This window comes from Sciurus vulgaris (assembly GCF_902686455.1).
Source record: "Sciurus vulgaris genome assembly, chromosome: 1".
In the NCBI taxonomy this organism is placed as follows: Eukaryota; Metazoa; Chordata; class Mammalia; order Rodentia; family Sciuridae; genus Sciurus; species Sciurus vulgaris.
The window spans coordinates 172,345,885-172,364,011 of record NC_136461.1 but is presented as its reverse complement, the minus strand read 5'-3'; the positions used below and the strand labels follow the sequence as shown (position 1 = coordinate 172,364,011).

The 18,127-nt window shown below is 39.8% G+C and overlaps 1 protein-coding gene across 2 annotated transcripts in view; it reads right to left on the bottom strand.

The window, feature by feature from the left end:
• MATN2 (matrilin 2) overlaps positions 1–18,127 on the bottom strand; it is a 142,414-nt gene that overhangs the window by 46,104 nt on the left and 78,183 nt on the right. For both annotated transcript variants that reach the window (XM_079126176.1, XM_079126175.1), the window contains exon 6: positions 8,056–8,178. In XM_079126176.1, coding sequence (XP_078982302.1) covers positions 8,056–8,178 — 123 coding nt within the window. The remainder of the gene's footprint in view (positions 1–8,055; positions 8,179–18,127) is intronic.

Sequence of the window (18,127 nt, the reverse complement as noted above, 5' to 3'; positions counted from 1 at the left end):
GTTAGCTGATGGCTTTTCATTGATGCACTTTACCAGACTAAGGCAGTTTTCAGTTATCTTAGTTTCTAGTTTATGGAAAGTTGATTTTTTTAAGTCACAAATGCATGTCACATCTTGTCCAGTGCTTTTTAAAAAAATCTATTGAGATAGCTCATATGCTTTCTGCTTTTTAATGTTAATATGATAAATTACATTGAATTTTGAATGTTGAATGTTAAGTCAACCTTGAATTCCTAGGATAAATCCCATTTGGTCATGATGTATTTATCATTTTTACATAGTTAGATTTCATTGCTAAAAAATACTGGAAGAACTTTGGTATGAATTTCATGAGGGATGTCTGTGTGTAGATTTTCTTTCTTATGCCTTATTCTGGTTTGAATATCAAAGTAATGCTGGCCTTACTGAATGAGTTGAAATATGTTCCCTAATCTTCAATTTTCAGGAAGAATTTATGTAGAATTCATATTAGTATTTCTCAAATGTTTGGTACACTTCACCACATAAGCCAACTAGATCTAGAGTTTTCTTTGAGAGAAGGCTTACAGCACAAATTCAGTTTCTTTTAACACCCATAGGCCTTTTCCGATTATCTATTTGTTCTTGAGTAAACTTCAGTAGTTTGTATCTTTCGAGGAATTTGTTCATTTTATGAGTTGTTGAAGTTATTGGCATACATTTATTTGTTCATTATTTTCCTTTCAGTGTTAGTAGGATCTATAGAGATGTCCATTTTTTCATTTCCATTATTGATAATTTGTGTCTTCTCTTTAATTTTTAATATTTCTATTAATAAACCCCTAGACTTACTAATTTGAATCTCACAAAACTACCTTTTAATTTTACCAACTATCTCTATTATTTGTTTCTATTTATTTTATTTCAGTTGAATTCTTTACTATTTTCTGTCTTTTGAATGTCTAATGAAAGTGTTAACCTCACTATATATTCATTCATTCACTCATTTATTCAATAAATATTTTATGAATATCTATCATGGAGTAAGCACTGGATCATCAGTGAACAAAAAGGCAATCTTTTGACTGCCAAAGCTTATAGGAGTCCCTTATAATCTACTATATTGAAAAAGACTATTGATTAATCAAATAATGACACCAATAAACATATTCATAAATTGGACATATGTAACAGGATAATTTTATGAAGAATGATATTAAAAACATATAAAGCAATAAGAAGAAAATTTCTCCTAGCAAATTAGCAGGTTTTAAAAATTGCCTCTTCAAAACATTTAAGGTAGAACATAAGAGATAATGAGAGATAATTTTGAAATATGCATCAAAAACCTCAAAGAGACCAATAACCTTTGACTCAATAAATTTCCCTTTATGTTTTGTTTCTAAGAAAATGATCAAAAATACAAGAATCTATGTGTAAGGATGTTTATCAAAATTCATTTTGAGCAGTCAAAAAAAACCTGGTAGATAAAATATGACATATAACATCTGACAAATTTTAATAACAAAATGGTCATGAGTTTATGTTATACTGAATGATCTCAATTCTATAAAAATATATCCATACCTATGAATACATTATAAAAAAAAAGAATGGAGGGAAATATACCAAATTGCTACTAACTATAGTTATCTCTGGGTAATAAATCAGATTATTTCATTGTATGCAATTTCATTCCTATATGTACCACTATTCTACAATAAGCCTGTATTACTTTTGTAATCAAAAAAGTATTAAAAATAAATATACACATTCATAATTATGAAACTAGTTGCCATGGAAAACAGCAGAAATAATATAAAAAAGAGAACAGTGTAGGAGGTGCCCAGAGATTTGAAGAAAAAAATAATTAGGGAACATTGCTGAGAACAATATGTATGGTTATGGATGTCTCTATCCAAATCACAAAATACAGACAAGCTCAACAGAGCAGAGGAACAGCAAACTCACAGGAATTACTGGACTTGAGGGAGACAGGAAGTAAGTGTAGACTATGGAGAAAGCAGGTCAAATGCTCTATGGATCATGACGTCCACATCCCTGTCTCGCCTTCTATTCCTGTCACACAGGCTTCCTTGCTGCCCCTCAAGGTGTCTCACAGTTCATTGTTCAGGGTCTTCACACTAGAGCTGCATTCTCTCTGCCTCAAAGGTCCTTCCTCGCTCATCTCCTTTGAGTACTTAATCAAATGTTACTTTCTTTTTGAGACCTGTAGTCTTCCCTCACCCTACTCCAATACAATGTAAGCTCCATAAGAATAGAGATTTTTTTTTTTGTTTTATTTACTGCTATAAGCCTTGTGTCTACAACTACAATTGTATCTGGCTCATAGTAGCTACTCAACAAATATTTGTTGAATGAATAGATGGTTCTTTTTTAAAATACTTTTTTGAGTTATAGATGGACACCATACCTTTATTTTATTTATTTATTTTTATGTGGTACCGAGGATTGAACCCAATGCCTCACATGTGCTAGGCAAGCCCTCTGCCACTGAACTACAACCTCAGCCTGAATAAATGGTTCTTGATATTGGTGGATTGTTCTGTCAGGCTTTAGATATATAAACATTGTACATCAAGAACCAATGAGGCAGGGAAGGGGATGGGACTAGGTCAGGCAGTAGAATCAATCAGACATCACTTTCCTATGTTCATATATGAATACATGACCAGTGTAACTCTGCATCACATATAACCGCAAGAATGGGAAGTTATATTCCATTTATGTGTGTCAAAATACATTCTGTTGTTATGTATATCTAAAAAGAACAACAACAACAAAAAAAAAAACCAACAAGGGGTCACTAAGAATGGAAGATGGCTCTCATCCCCTTCTGAAGGCTTCTTCCTGCTGGGCTGTTTAAAAACCCTCGCCTATGAGTGAGGATCTCATCCTCTAGGTATGGACTCTCAGCCAGTTACAAACTCCATCTATCATTCTTTCATCCAGCACACATTTCTCCCTTTGGTCCACAGGGCAGGAGGGGTCTTTTTAGTAAATTGGTCAAATGTCTATTAAATTCTAGAGAGTTGCTCCGGTATTTTCCATGGCTGACTAGTCTATTAAATGAGATAAATTTATTCTGATATGACTCATTCTTAGTAACCACAAAGAATGTGAGAAATTCAGTTTGTTCTCTTGGTCTCTGTGTGCAAAGGAGATATCAGCTCAGTCTGGGGAACTGCTTTCTAAAAGTTAGAACTGAAGAGAGCTGACCATAAATTACCCTAGAGCAGAATGGGTGTCCTGCCAGGAGGGGCATTCAAGTACAGGCTGGACAGTGCACAGTGAGGGCATTGTGGGATGGGTGGTTGGGCAGGGACTGGCTGAACTTGGAGTCCCTTCTCCACTGAGAGTCTTTGATTCACATACACAGGCCCTCGCAACAGTAAGTGGTTTATTGTGGCTGTAGGAAGGTATTGGGGTGCAGCAGGTTAATTACATCCTGGCTGGGAAGCCTGGCACCCAATTCTTTCTAGTTCTTTTATTGCTGATTCAGCATAAAATTATGACATTCTTCTGTGTTTCCCTTTGAAAGAAAACATCATCAGATTCATTCAGTGCTTTGCCTTCCTATCTGAAAAACAAGGTGGCATTATCTACCCAGTTATCAGCGGAGTCTGGAAAACAATGAACCTAATAATCCTAAAGTGAGAAAATAAGGAACAGCAACATGAAAACTATGGTATGCACAATTGCATCTATTCATCAACATGGCATTAGATGATTCAGTGATAGGCTTGGAACCCACAGTCTGCTTGGTCCTGAAGACAAGAATCCCTGTCCCGTGGGCTGAATTCCTCTATTGATCTCACAGTAAAACTATTCTGAACAGGTGGGAGAAGGGGATGGAGGGGCAAGTGCTGGGGAGTGATGCTGGTCAAATTATATTGTTACACTGTGTGCATGTGTGAATAGGTAACAACAAATTCCACTATGATGTACAACTGAATGCACCAATAAAAAATGTGGGAAAAAAATACCCTGAACCCAAAAGTGTCCTTTCTCAAGGTTGGCTCAAGAGTAAGGGCTTCAAATTGGACCTCACGAAGTCTTGCCATCATATGATACAATTCTAGGTACACACCCAAAGGAATGAGGAGCAGGGACTCAAACTGACACTTGTACACCCAAGAGTATAGCAGTCACAATAACCAATAGGTGGAAGTAAGCAAAGTGTTCATGAATAAACAAAACGGGACACACACATACAAGAGAATGCCATTCAGTCTCAAAAGGAAGAAAATTATGGCACGTGCTACAACGTGGATAAAACCTGAGGACACCATGCTAAGTGAAATAGCCAGTCACAGAAGGGCAAATACCATACCATCCTACTTCACTGGAGTACCTAGAATAGTCAAATTTGTAGACCCAGAAAGTGGAACAGAGATTGCCAGGGACTAGGGTGTGTGTGTGTGTCCAGGAACAGGGGGCTATTGTTTAATGAGTACAGAGTTTCAGTTTTGGGTGAGGAGAAGGTTCTGGAGGGGCTGGGGCTGTAGCTTAGTGTAGAGTGCTTGCCTAGCACGTGTGAGGCACTGGGTTTGCTTCTCAGCACCACATAAAAATAAACAAACAAAAGTATTCTGCCCATCTACAACAACAACAAATTTTTTTTTTAAAAAAAGGTGAAAGTTTTGGAGATGGATGGAGGTGATGGTTATGCAAGGTGATGTACTTAACCACCACTGAACTGTATGCTTACAAATGGCTGCAGTGGCCACGTCAATGTTGATAGCAGCTCAATTCACGATAGCAAAACTATGGAGCCAACCTAGATGCCCTTCAACAGATGAATGGATAAAGAGAATGTGGTACCTATACATAATGGAATATTACTCAGTCTTAAAGAAGAATGAAATTATGGCACTTGCAGGTAAGTGGACAAAACTGGAGAATATCATGCTAAGTGAAATAAGCCAATCCCAAAAAATCAAAGGCTGAATGTTTTCTCTTATAAGTGATGCTGATCCATAGTGCAGAGTGGTTAGGGAAGAATGAAGGAACATTGGATTGTACAGAGGGGAGTGAAGGTAGGGGTGGGGAGGCAGGTGGGGATGGGAAGGATGGTGGATTGAGACAGATATTGTTATCCTATATACGTGTATGAAAAAAATTTTAATAAGTAAAATAAAATATAAAAAAATGACTTCTGTGATAAATTTTATGTTATGCCATATAAATATTATGTTATGACAATAAATAAATCTTGCCAATATTTTTCAAATTGTCAGTACCTATGCATTTCTACTCATCTCTCTGGAAAATGTTCAGACTGATTTGCATGGGTTGCTTTAGCATAAAGAACTGATATAAAAGGTGATGCTTTTTTGAATACCACTTATTCTAAATTATCTTGCTTATTCAGGAATATAGAGTTCAATTATGTACATTTGGGCCTGATTATAAATTAATTAGGCTTGATATTTTAACTAGTGCACACTTACTAATTGGATTAGCATTCAATGATACTTTTGGTTAAAAAAAGAGATTGAAATGTAAGCAACTGAGTACCTCTTATTTTATTATATTTTGGAGAGCTTTAAAAAAGTAAGAAAATTCTTTTAAATCTTTCAACATCACAGCAGCAGCCAGGCTGCCTTGGCCGGAAGCTGTGATGGCTTGGTAATTGCTAACAGGAAGGCTGCCGTGATTCTGTTTCTATCTCCACACTGTGTTTCCATCCTTGTCACGGGTTCCTATTTTTCAGTCCTCACTCTCATCCCTGCCACAGATCTGGAGTGCTTGCTTGAGTGTCTCAGTTCCCAAAAGTGGGCCTTCGGCTTACTTCCTACCCTCAATTTTTCAAGCCCCCAGAGTGTCTCCTTTCTCTGACCAGCCCTCTTCCAGCTCTAGCTCCTGCCCACCCACAACCTGGTGGAAAAATGTCCCCTCTAGAAGTCAGATGGCCCTGGTGCTGCCTGTCCGGATCCCCAGATTTCCCAGAACTCTGCTCTGCCCACACATTGGGGTGGCCAGCTTCTGGGTCTCGACAGGGCCCAGAGATAGCCAAAGTGCTGGCTCTGAGCCTCACTGGTGAGACCGCCCAGCTGGATCAGTCCTGCCCTGACTCCTCGCCAAACCTCCTCTCCCAGGCCCCTCCGCTGCGGTATCTACTTGCATGGTCTGACTCCAGGACTCAGACCTCCTCCTTGCCTGCACCATCCTGAGACTTGGAATTCTCCATATCCTAAGGAATTCCAGGATAGGAGACAGGCTGAACCACAGTGATGGTGCAGCTCCAGGCGGTGGCCGGGCGGGGTGAGGGGGAGTGTGCAGGGGCGTGGAAATCAGGTGACTTCAGCCAGGGGTGACATTCTGTAGACTGGATAGAATGTGTTTTCCTCCATTCCTTACCCCAGTGAGGCAGCATTCCACCTGTTCTGGTTCAACTTGTCTCCTTCCCTTAACTCCTTCAGGGAGGGAGTCTTCTCTGCCTCACTCTGTGGTCCCTCAGTCACATCCCTCTTGGCATTTTGACTGATCAGAGATGACTTGTGTCCCCGCCAACTTTGAAGTCAGTATCATCTTTCACAAGAACTTTACTTAGCACCAAGTAATTTGCTAAATGCTTTCTGTGCCTTATCTCATTTAGTCTTCAAGATAATTCCAGAAAGTAGGCAGTTGAAGAAACTGAGGCATAAAATCACTTGCCCAAGATGGCCCAGAGAAAAGGCAGAGGAGCTGGGCTTTGAACCAGCAGCACACACCCCCCTTTGATGGGGAGTAGTGACTCATCAGCCCAGCAACCACAACTCCCAGGCCATTACCACAGCCGACTGCTGTTTCAGAGTCCAGAGTGTTCAGAAGGGAGTGGGGCCTGGGCAGAGAGCAGTCCACTCATTCATTCACTCATTCTCTCCACAAACAAAACAAACCACCAAAGACCAATCATGTGCGCGTATGGAGATCCAGACTCCCCTGTCTGCTTCCCATCCCGGCACAGGTTTCCTTCCTCAGAGCCCCATCTCATCCTTCTTTACCTGCTGAACGAAGGTCCTCCAAGAAGGGCCTTGCCTTGTTCACTCTTGTTGGCTCAGAAATGTACATTTTTGACATAATGTGTCCCTTACTTTTCTATATGCCTCCTGCCTCTAGCTCCAGTGTTTAGAAGCTGCTGATATTAAGGGATTGAAGAACAGAAGATTAGTTTATGTTTAAGGAGGTTTGGGTGGATGCTTTCTTAAAAAAAACTGTGTAGGTCTATACTGCTTTGTATAGTAGAAGCATTTTAGAAAGGTTGAAGGCACATGAGCTTTTTTATAAATTAAAATCCTACTTTCTCATTGACATGTTTCAGAGATGACTTACCTTCTTCTAATTACTATTAAACCTCACTTTTTTAAAATGTTGGGCCCCAATATTTTAAATATAAGATTCTCTTAAGCAACCCTCCACATAGCAGGATAATAATCCACACATACCCACTGAAGGGCTCCCATATATCTTTTTGTTTAAAATAACACATTTGTAATCCTTTTGTAAAGCGAGTGATCACATTTAGTTTATAGATTTTTAGGTTCCAATTTGGGGAGCTAAAAAAGTCAAAGAGAACAAAATAGCTCAAACAAACAAACAAAAAAATAAGCATTTCTCTGCAAAATGCTCTCCACCTATTCTTACCCCACCCAGAAGAAACTGTGCTCAGTTCTCTTGGGCTCAGCGATTTTCTGGTACTTGTGTAGAGTCAGAGCTGGAGACCACAAGCCACAATGCTTCAGTGAAAATATTCCTCAAGCCCTGTTAATATTGACGGGTACAGCCAGGCAGAGGCAGCGTGGAGGACAGTGGTCTGACAGGCAGCACACTCAGCAGATGCTGGAAGAACACACCCACATGTGGTCTTCAATAAAAGATACCCTCATCAAATACGCTGAATGGTGACGTTGAGAAAGAGTAGGCTATGGTCTCAGGACAATTTGGAAAGGCCTGACAGAGAAGGAATAGGGGCAGACATAATCCGATGCTAATCTATGCTTGGGAGATTTCCATAGCCACAATCCCTGTAGCAATAGTATTGTGTGTGTGTGTGTGTGTGTGTGTGTGTGTGTGTGTGTGTGTGTTACTTACTTGCACATGTTTTTTTATCTGGGTTCAGAGAAAATCCTTCACGGCATCGGCACAAGTAGGAGTTATCAGCATTCACACACTCATGTTCACACCCGGGGTTTTCGGAAGCACAGTAGTCCACAGCTGCAGAAAATAAAACACGTTCAGAGTTGAATTAGAAATACAGAAGAAAAAAGAATGGCAGAATGGACGCATAACTCCAACAGATATAAGTCAGGATTAATTGTCACCTTCCCCAAAAGAATGAATAAGAAAATATGCATCGAAGGCCTCTGACCCCTTAAAAAAACTTTAGGAGTTTAGAGCAGACAATTCATATCAGAAGTTAAACTAAAGAATATATGAACAATTTAAGAATAGTTAAAGAAATGCAAACCAGCCAGGTGTGGAGCACCCCTGCAATTTCAGCAACTCGGAAGCTGAGGCAAGTTCAAGGCCAGTCTCAGCACCTTAGAGAGGCCTTAAGTAACTTAGTGTGAGTCTATCTTGACCTAAAAAATAAAAAGGGTTGGAGATATAGTTCAGTGGCAAAGCCCCTCTGGGTTCTATCTCCAGTTCCCCCCCCAAAAAATGCAAATCGAAGTCAAAATGATCACAAGGCATACTTATATTAAACTGGCAAAATTAAGGTGAGATTAAAACCCAGTGGGGACAAGGCAGCGTGAACACAGAGTTTTTCATGGTGGGTAGCATAAAAAATCTATGGAAGTCAATTTGAGAATGTTTATCCTGCAAATGCATCCCCAGTGAAATAACTGAAAAAGGTCAGGGAGGGGTAGATAAATTATATGCAATAAGCTATTTATTGCAGCATTACTTACAATGACCAAATATGTCTGGAAAGTAGGATGAACATATAATAATAAATATAAATGGTTTAGTAATATATGAGAAAATGCACTGACCTTCTTCTTATTAATTCCACAAATACTGAGCATTTTCTATGGGCCAGGCCCTGTTTTAGGTGCCTCGTATAAAGCAAATAACAAATGAGATGAACATTCCAGTCCTCAAGATGCTTATATTTGGATGGTGGTGGTGGTAGTAACAGACAGAATATAAAATAAACCAGTTAAGAAAACCATCCCTTAGAAGGTGGAGAATGTTCTGGAAAAAATAAAACAGCAAAGGGAAATAGGGACTGTGGAGAAGGGGGCAGGTGGGAGGGAGGATGGGATGTGGTGGAAGTGGCCTCTCCAGGAAGGTGGCAGTCAGGCAGAGATTTGAATAACATATCAGCCATGAGGACATCTGGGAGAGAGCATCCTGGGCATGGGAACAGCAAATGCAAAGGCCAGGAGGGTGGGAGTATGCCTGGCATGCTGAATATCTGGGAAGAGGCCAGGTGGAGTAGAGAGAAAGGCAAGGGATGAGAAGAGTACACTCAGGAGGGACCTGTGGGCCACTGTGGTTTCTATCTTAGTGAGTTGGCAGTCATTGGAAGATTCTGAACAAAGGAGTCAACAATAGACGATGGAGTCAGGCATGGTAGCACATGCCTGTAATCCCATCAGCTCAGGAGGCTGAGGCAGGAGGATCACAAGTCAAAGCCAGCCTCAACAACTTAACAAGGACTTAAGCAACTCAGCAAGACCCTGTCTCAAACTAAAAATTTAAAATAAGACTAGGGATGTGGCTCAGTGGTTAGGCAACCCTGGGTTCAATCTCTGGTACCCAAAAAGAGAACAGGCAATGGAAGGCAAATGAGAGCAAAAAACTAGCCCGGAGGCTTCCACAGTGAGAAGCATGAGGCTTATGCCAGGACAGGGCAGGGGAGAAGTGTTTGGAGGTCAGGGGTTGAATTATGCCCCCCAAAACATGTGTTGTAGTCCTTACCCCTGATACCTGAGATGGCCTTATTGAAATAGGTCTTTACAGTGTAACAAGTTAAGATAGGTCATAGGGTAGGCCCTAATCCATTATGGCTGATGTCTTATGAGAGAACACTGTGTGAAGACAGACCCGCATAATGCCTCACAAGGACAGACCCTGATACTAGAGTCAGGCAGCTACAAGCTGAAGACGCCAAGGATTGACAGAGGCAAGGAAGGATTCCCCTCCTCAAGTGTCAGAGGCAGCAGGACCTGGATGCACCCTGATTTTAGATTTCTAGTCATCTGAACTGTGACACTGCTGCTGTTTTAAGTTGCCCAGTTTATAGAGCTTTGTTACAGCATCCCGAGGAAACTTATACTCGAGGTGTATGTTGAAGATGCGGTCGACAGGGTTCTTGTTGAATTAGAGGCAAAGCAAGAGAAAGAAAAGAGGCATTAAGCTGATTTGGGTAGTTTTGGAGTGAGCAATGGAAAAAATAGTGCTGCCATTAACTGAGACGGGGAAGGTGCAGTGAGCAGGTTTTGTGGGGAAAGGAGAGGAACTGTATTTTGGACATTAGGTAGACATTAGCATTATGACATAGCAACCTAATTGTAAATAGGAAAACAAATAAAAGCTAGTGAATAAAGAAGACCTCAAAATTGCATATGCATAGTGATTATATCCTTTTTAAAAGGAAAGTCTAGAAATTAGAAATAAAAATGCCTTTGTGTTAAGGTGGTAGGACTATGGATAACTTTTTTCTCTTAAAAAAGTCACCCCCAAAAATGTTGCCCTCTATAATGGTTGAAGACATACTAATATTAAAAAACTGCAAATAAGAACCAGGAAATAGAATCTACAAAATTAATACACAGGTGTCATTTTTAAAAATCATGCCTGGACAAGATAATAACACATGTAACACAATAATTAAAAGATGCAAAGGGAAAAGCTAGAGATTTTTTATTTATTTTTTTTTATTTTTTTGTGGTGCTAGGGATTGAACCCAGGGCCTTGTGCTTGTAAGGCAAGCACTCTACCAACTGAGCTATATCCCCAGCCCAAGCTAAAGATTTTTAAGAAGAGCCTAAGTGGTGTTTATTCTTTTGAGTCCAAATCTCATTAGGTTTTAGTCTGAAGTATTGTTTTTGTAACTTCACCTCTCTAAACAGTTCAAATTTCACCTAATATTTGTGGGTTTAATACATAAGTTGTTATGGTGGGAACAGGATATTCACATTGTCTCAGGGTCTAAATGTCATGGGACATGAGCCAATTGCTGGAATTGAATCATAATATAAATACTGAGTTAGTTCCAGATCCTTCTGGATCATCTTTCAAGAATCATTTGTCATCTTTCAAGAATCAAAGGATTGTTAAACAATTTAATAGTCATGTTGGGGACACTGAGATTAAGGAGAATCAAGCCCTGGCACATGCTCCAGTCTATGTGTCACAGGAATTGACCATGCTGTGGCTCACATGGGCCTGTGTTGGCTGTTGGCAATCCCCACCTTCAATCTCCTCATGCTGGGCCTGGCCCACCATCTTGAAAACCTCTTAACCCCTGATATGGGTGTCAGCCATCAGTCAGTCAGTCCTATCTCTGGCCACCCGCTTCTTCGTACCCCTTCCAAAAGAGGTGATGTCATCTGTATTCTAGGTTCTAGGATATTGGCAGTGCTACAATGATAAGCAGTCACCAAAAAGACAGAAACTCAGACTCCTACCTCTCTCTTGAGCTTCTCTTTCTCACCATATGGTGTAATCTCTGAGCCCAGAAATTTCTGTTCCATTTTTATGCTGGTACCATAATTTAGAATGGGGAGAAACTGGAGGTTTTGTTTACGCCTTAAGTCTAAGCCACACACTCCAAACTCACCTTTTCCCAGAATGCTACAGAATAAAGTATCTAATGTTGGCCCAAGTGTAAAAAAAAATCTTGTTCAGAAGCAGCTCTTTTAACTGCCCTTCACTTAGCCAACTCTTGATCAATCCATGCTTTCCTTCCTTCCTACCATCTAGAACCTGAAGTCTAGGACATGCCAAAAGCTCCAGGCAGTTGGGACGTCTGTGCTTTGAAACATCCATGCACGTCTCTCATTGCATAACTTTTTGGTTGCAAAATGCTTAAAAAGTAGCCGTCGTGGCACACCTGTGCTCTCGAACACCTGTGACATTTCCCACTGTTCTAGTTGTGTGTTTATGAAGCATCAGTTCTCAAAGTGTGGCATGGAAAAACCCATCTGCACCAAACAAACCTTTGAAAACTTGTCAAGAATGTTAATTCTAAGGCTCTACCCCAGACCAGGTGAACCAGAAACTCTGGGTACAGGGCCAGGAATATGTTTTCTGTTTTTGAGTTTTTGTTTTTTGTTTTGTACTGGGGATTGAACTCAGAGGCACTTAACCACTAAGTCACATCTCCAGCTCTTTTTATTTTTTATTTGAAGACAGGGTCTCACTAAGTTGCTTAGGGCCTCACTAAGTTACTGACATTGGCCTTGAACTTGCAATCCTCCTACCTCAGTTTCCCGAGGTGCTGTTACAGGCATGCATACAGGCATGCATTACTGGTCAGGAATACAGTAATACCTTCTAACAAGCCCTCCAGCGGATTCTTATGGATGCTAAAATTTGAGAGCCTCCGTTAAAAAGAGACAAATTGGTTTTTGTTTCCACATCTCATATGCCACTTGTCCATATTATTATAACTAATTTAAATACAACAAAACTCAACAAACTACAAGTACCAAGAGAAACTGAGGTTGGGTTTTTTTTGTTTGTTTGTTTGGTTTTGGTTTTGGTTTTTTTTTTTTTTTTTTGGTATGGGGGATTGAACTCAGTGGCACTCAACCACTGAGTCACATCCCCAGTCCTATTTTGTATTTTATTTAGAGACAGGGGCTTGCTAAGTTGCTTAGGGCCTCGCTTTTGCTGAGGCTGGCTTTTAACTTGCACTCCTCCTGCCTCAGCCTCCTGAGCGGCTCTCAAATTAGGTTGGACACCTAATTTGATTACAGGAGTGCGCCACCATGTCTGGCTAGAAATCGAGTTTTTAAAAAATAAAAATTAAATTGATAGTTTTGGGAAGACTTAAGGCAATCTGCTATCCAAAACTGCAGAAGGACCAGGCACAGATAAACAAGTCTAAAACACTGGGAAATTTTTTATTAATATTTATAAGCATTCTGCCTTATATTGGTTTAGAGGTCTTCAAATGCTTGTTCCAAATTAAAGAGCCCAAAAACTGAAGGTCATAGATGACATATTGTGGGTATGATTTATATGACAAAGATTTTTAAATATATTTTTTCTTCAACCTAACTAGTATTTTTCAAATACTTATTAATGGTAATTGCTATTACATATACATTTACGTGTTTTAAACAAAAATAACTAAGGTAGATTTAGATATATAGTTTATTGTAGTTTATGTGTTATTGTTTGTTTTTGTGTTGCTGAAGGTTGAACCCAAGGTGTAGCATATGCTAGGCAAGCACTCTACCACTGAGCTACAAACCCAGTTCTAGAAATAATGTTTCCCAATCAGCACTATAGGCCTGATTGTATGAGACAAGATGGTTTCTCCTGAACTTTGATTTGATTCTTTTTTTAAAATTTATTTTTTTTAAATTTTAGTTGTAGATGGACACAATACCTTTATTTTACTTATTTATTTTTTATGTGGTGCTGAGGTTTGAACCAGTGCCTCACAAGTGCTAGGCAAGTGCTCTACCACTGAGCCACAACTCCAGCCCCTTGATTTGATTCCTAAGCAGCTTTTGTCTTTGTATGCACAGCTCTCTGTGGAACTAAGGGGAGAAAGGCAGGATTCAGGCACTGTTGGATTCCAAAACTCCTGTCTATAAAATTCCAAGGTGTCCAATCTAATTTGAGGGCCACACGTTGATTCACTGCCAGGCTGCTGGGGACAGCAGATGAGGCCACCAGTGTAGCAGCTGAACATGAAGGAATCCCTTTCCAGGCACATGAAACTCTCTAAGTGTCTTAAGGTCAAAAGAGATCTACTCCATTCATCTCTGACACTCTTAACCAAATGCTTTGTGTTGCTGTATAACTTCCTTGGTTGCAAATTTGTATTTTTGGAAAAAAAGGAAGGCCAAGGATAGGGGGCAGAGGTGTGGAGGGGTCCTTTGTGTGTAAACTTAGCAATGCCCCTGTTGTTCCAAGTCCATTCAAGAAAATCCTTTTTCAGTCATTTTAACCCGAAATTTTTACATTCTCCTCTACAAATGGAAAGAGTATAGTAATTTCCTGGCTGTCACTCCTTGGCCCTCCAGATCACCAAGTGCTAAGATCCTAGAGCCGGAAGTCAGTTTTGCCACATTCAGAGTCTGCCCAATATGTGAGAAAGTACTTAGCTGTCTTCAAGGATAAACGACACTTTGATGCAAAGCAATAAAAATTAAGATCGACATTTCTGATTTATAATCTGTTCACATCCCAAGGTTTTCTCAGCAGGGATCAGTCTGCGGAAACAGGATATTTTAAAAGGAGCGTTTGGATTTTAAAGTTTATTGATGACACAGTAAGAAAAACTGAATGTGTCATTTAGAGGATCGTAGAATCAATTTACTTGCTGAGCACATCTTGGACACACATTTAGAGGCAGATTCACAAATCCTCCCTTACCCAAGGCACAACTGAATTTCCGTATGCAGGATTTAAAAACTCAGAGGTTTCTAACTGATTTTGATAATAATAATAAGGGAGTGTTACAGGCTGAAGTGTGTCCTCCCACAGATTCATGTATTGGAGCCTTGACCTTAATGCCTCAGAATAGTGACTGTATTTAGAGACAGGACCTTTAAAGAAGCAATTAAGTTAAAATGAGGCTGCTAGGATGGCCTTTACCCAATAGGATTGGTGACCTTATAAGAGAAAATTCTAGGTCTGGCGTGGTGGTGCGTGCCTGTAATCCCAGTGGCTCTGGAGGCTGAGGTAGGAAGATCGCAAGTTCAAACCCAGCCTCAGCAACTTAGCAAGCCTCTAAGCAATTCAGTGAGACTCTGTCTCTAAATAAAATACAAAAAAGGATTGGGGATAAGGCTCAGTGATTGAGTGCCCCTGGGTTCAATCCCTGATACCAAAAAAAAAAAAAAAGAGGAAATTCAAACACAACAAAGGCACCAGGGATGCATGCACACAGAGGAAAGACCATGTGAAGATGTAGTAAGAAGGCAGCCATCAACAAGCTAAGGACAGAGATCCCAAAAGAAACCAACACACTAACACCTTGATTTTGGACTTCCAGCCTCCAGAACCATGAGAGAATGTATTTCTGTTGTTTAGGTCACACAGCCTTTTGCATATTGTTATGGCAGTCCTAGCAAACACAGGGAGAAATGCAATACTTAACATCTTAGGGGCATGGGGGTCACATTTCAAACATGAGGCATTAGCTAATTAATTAAAATCTGATTTTTCAATTCAACCATTCATCTTCCTTTGTCCCCTGAAAAAATAGCAACCACACCTTCCTCACTGAGGTAACTGACACAGAAGAAAGTTGGAGAAAGTTGAAAAGACTGCATTAATATCGTGCTAAATCCCCAAGCTAACCACCATCATCATTCTGGGGATGTGGGAACCTCAATATGATGTTTTAAATGCACCATATTTTAGATACATTATCAAATGCAGGAATTCATAAGAAGACAAGAATTCATAAAGAAGATATAAATTAAGATTCAACTAATGTTTATCAGTTGACTCTCGGACATTGTAATGATAATGTTAACGAGCACTTAACACTCTACTAATTGTTTCACACACGTAGACTCATTTAAGCCTTGCAATGACTCTTTAAGGGAAGTATTATTATCCTTAATTTACAGATGAAGTAACTGAAATATAGAAAGGTTAAGAGACATAAAATGTAGAGAGCAATAGTACCTATCTCATAGGGTCTTAAAAGATTTCAAACAGGTCCTAGGACTTAATAACACTCAATTAATGTAGTTTATATCTATCATGCAAACTCTCCAATTAGGACAGAACTGGAGAGCAAAGAGATACCTAATCGTCCTTCACTCATTTTATAACGATTTACCCACTAGTTATTGTGTAAGGCATTGTGCTAAACCATGCACGACAAGCAAATATCACACATAAGTTTTCTTAGAAGGACAGGAAGGATACGCTGAACTTTTATCAATGATTGCTTATAGGAAGTGAGAGACGCAATTTTCAGGTTTTAACTTTATATACATCTGTACTTAAAAAAAAAAAAAAAGTGATGATTTCAACGTTTGTGTCCCTACAAAAATTGATGTTGAAAATTTGCTGCTCCAAAGCAACAATATTAACAGGTAGGGCCTCATTAGGGCCTGATTAGGTTATGAGGGCTCTTCCCTTGCTAATGGGAGTAAGCCTTCATAAAAGAGGCTTCATGGGGCTGGGGATGTAGCTCAGTTGGTAGAGTGCTTGCCTCGCAAGCACAAGGCCCTAGGTTCAATCCCCAGTACCCCACACCCAAAAAAAATAAAAATAAAAGAGGCTTCACAGAGCATTTGGCTAGTTTTTGCCCCTTCACCTTCCACGGAGGAAGAACAGTGTTCAAGGCACCATCTTCGAAGCAGAGAGAAGCCCTCGTCAGGCACTGAATCTATCAGATCCTTGATCTTGGACTTTTCAGCCTCAAGAACTGTGAGAAATAAATTCCTATTATTTATAAACTACTCAGTTCAGGGTATTTTGTTATAGCAGCATGAATGGACTAAGACAAAAAGCAAAAAAATGATTATGTACTTTAAAAACCAATCAAGATCAAATATTTTTTATACAAATGCTTGAGATTGTGGTCAGTCATTTAATCTCAGTCACTAATTCAAGAAAAATGTCAAACAACATTGCTCTATGTAAATTTATGATTACACAAATGGTATGCCTTTACGCCATGTACAAACAGAGAAACAACATGTATCCCATTTGTTTACAATAAAAAAAAAAAAAAAAAAAAAAAAAAAAAAAAAAAAAATGTATTGCAAGTCTGCTTTGAAAGATGAAAAGTACAAGTGGCTTCTGTCCTCAAGGGCTTACAATCTGCTTGGGCAGATAAGAAAATAGAATCAAAATTACCCCAAAATACAAGGCAGTCAGTAACCATCAGGTGAGCAAGTGCAGCAGAAAATTTACCTCAAAGATACAGATAAATAATCTTTGAAAAATGCACAATTTCAGATGGCAGTTAATAAAGCTTTAGTGGTTGTTAATGAATTACAAATTCAGACTTCCCTAAAGCAAATGAAGGATCACAGTCAGTAATCCACCATTAATCAACTAAATCTGGGAAAGCATTCAGTACTGTCAATAGCGAAATGAGCGGTCAGGGAGATGCAACTCTGGTACTCAAATTTAACGTTCCATTAACTCAAATGTATGGAAATTCTGAATAAAAAATCCCGAGTCAATCGCTGAGAATTGAATTTTCATGGAAGTCAGTCATCACTCTGGGATGGATCCATCGATGTACTAGAACCACTGCTATGGAAGTGTTGAAGTCGAAAAACCACGGCACAGGTTCACCTGTAGCTGGCCATGGTTAACTTCTACCAAACTTCTTTAATTGAATAGGTTAGACCCGCTACCGCTGCTTTATCACTTACTTCCTATCTCTGATATCTGTCTTTACCACGCCCCTCTTGATTATTATTTTATTTATTTATTTATTTTTTGGAACTGGGGATGGAACCCAGGTGCACTCAACCACTGAGCCACATCCCCAGTCCTAGTTTGTATTTTATTTAGAGATAGGGTCTCACTGAGTTGCTTAGTGCCTCGCCATGGCTGAGACCAGCTTTGAACTCATGATCCTCCTGTCTCAGCCTCCTGAGCTGCTGGGATTACAGGTGTGTGCCATTGTACCTGGCCCCTCTTGATTATTAATGGCTTCCCGGTCATCTTTGCATCCCTCGTGCCTAGCAGAGAACAGAACAGAACAGGGGGTTCTGAAATGCTTGCTGAGGGAAGTCAGTGATTCAACTCTATGACTTTTTCTCCATATTCTGTTCACTTTGGCCCTGCTGAAGCAATTCAGTAATACCAACTTGGCCTAGAAATTCTCTTCCCCATTACATGTCATGGCTCTTCTGATTTAGTCTGTCTGTCTGTCTGTCTGTCTCTCTCCCCACCCAGTCCTCTCTTCCCTACTTCCCCTTCCCCAGGGTTAGACCATCCCCTTGTAGATACTTTTCCCACCCTCATACATGGCTGCAATCCAAGGCTACAT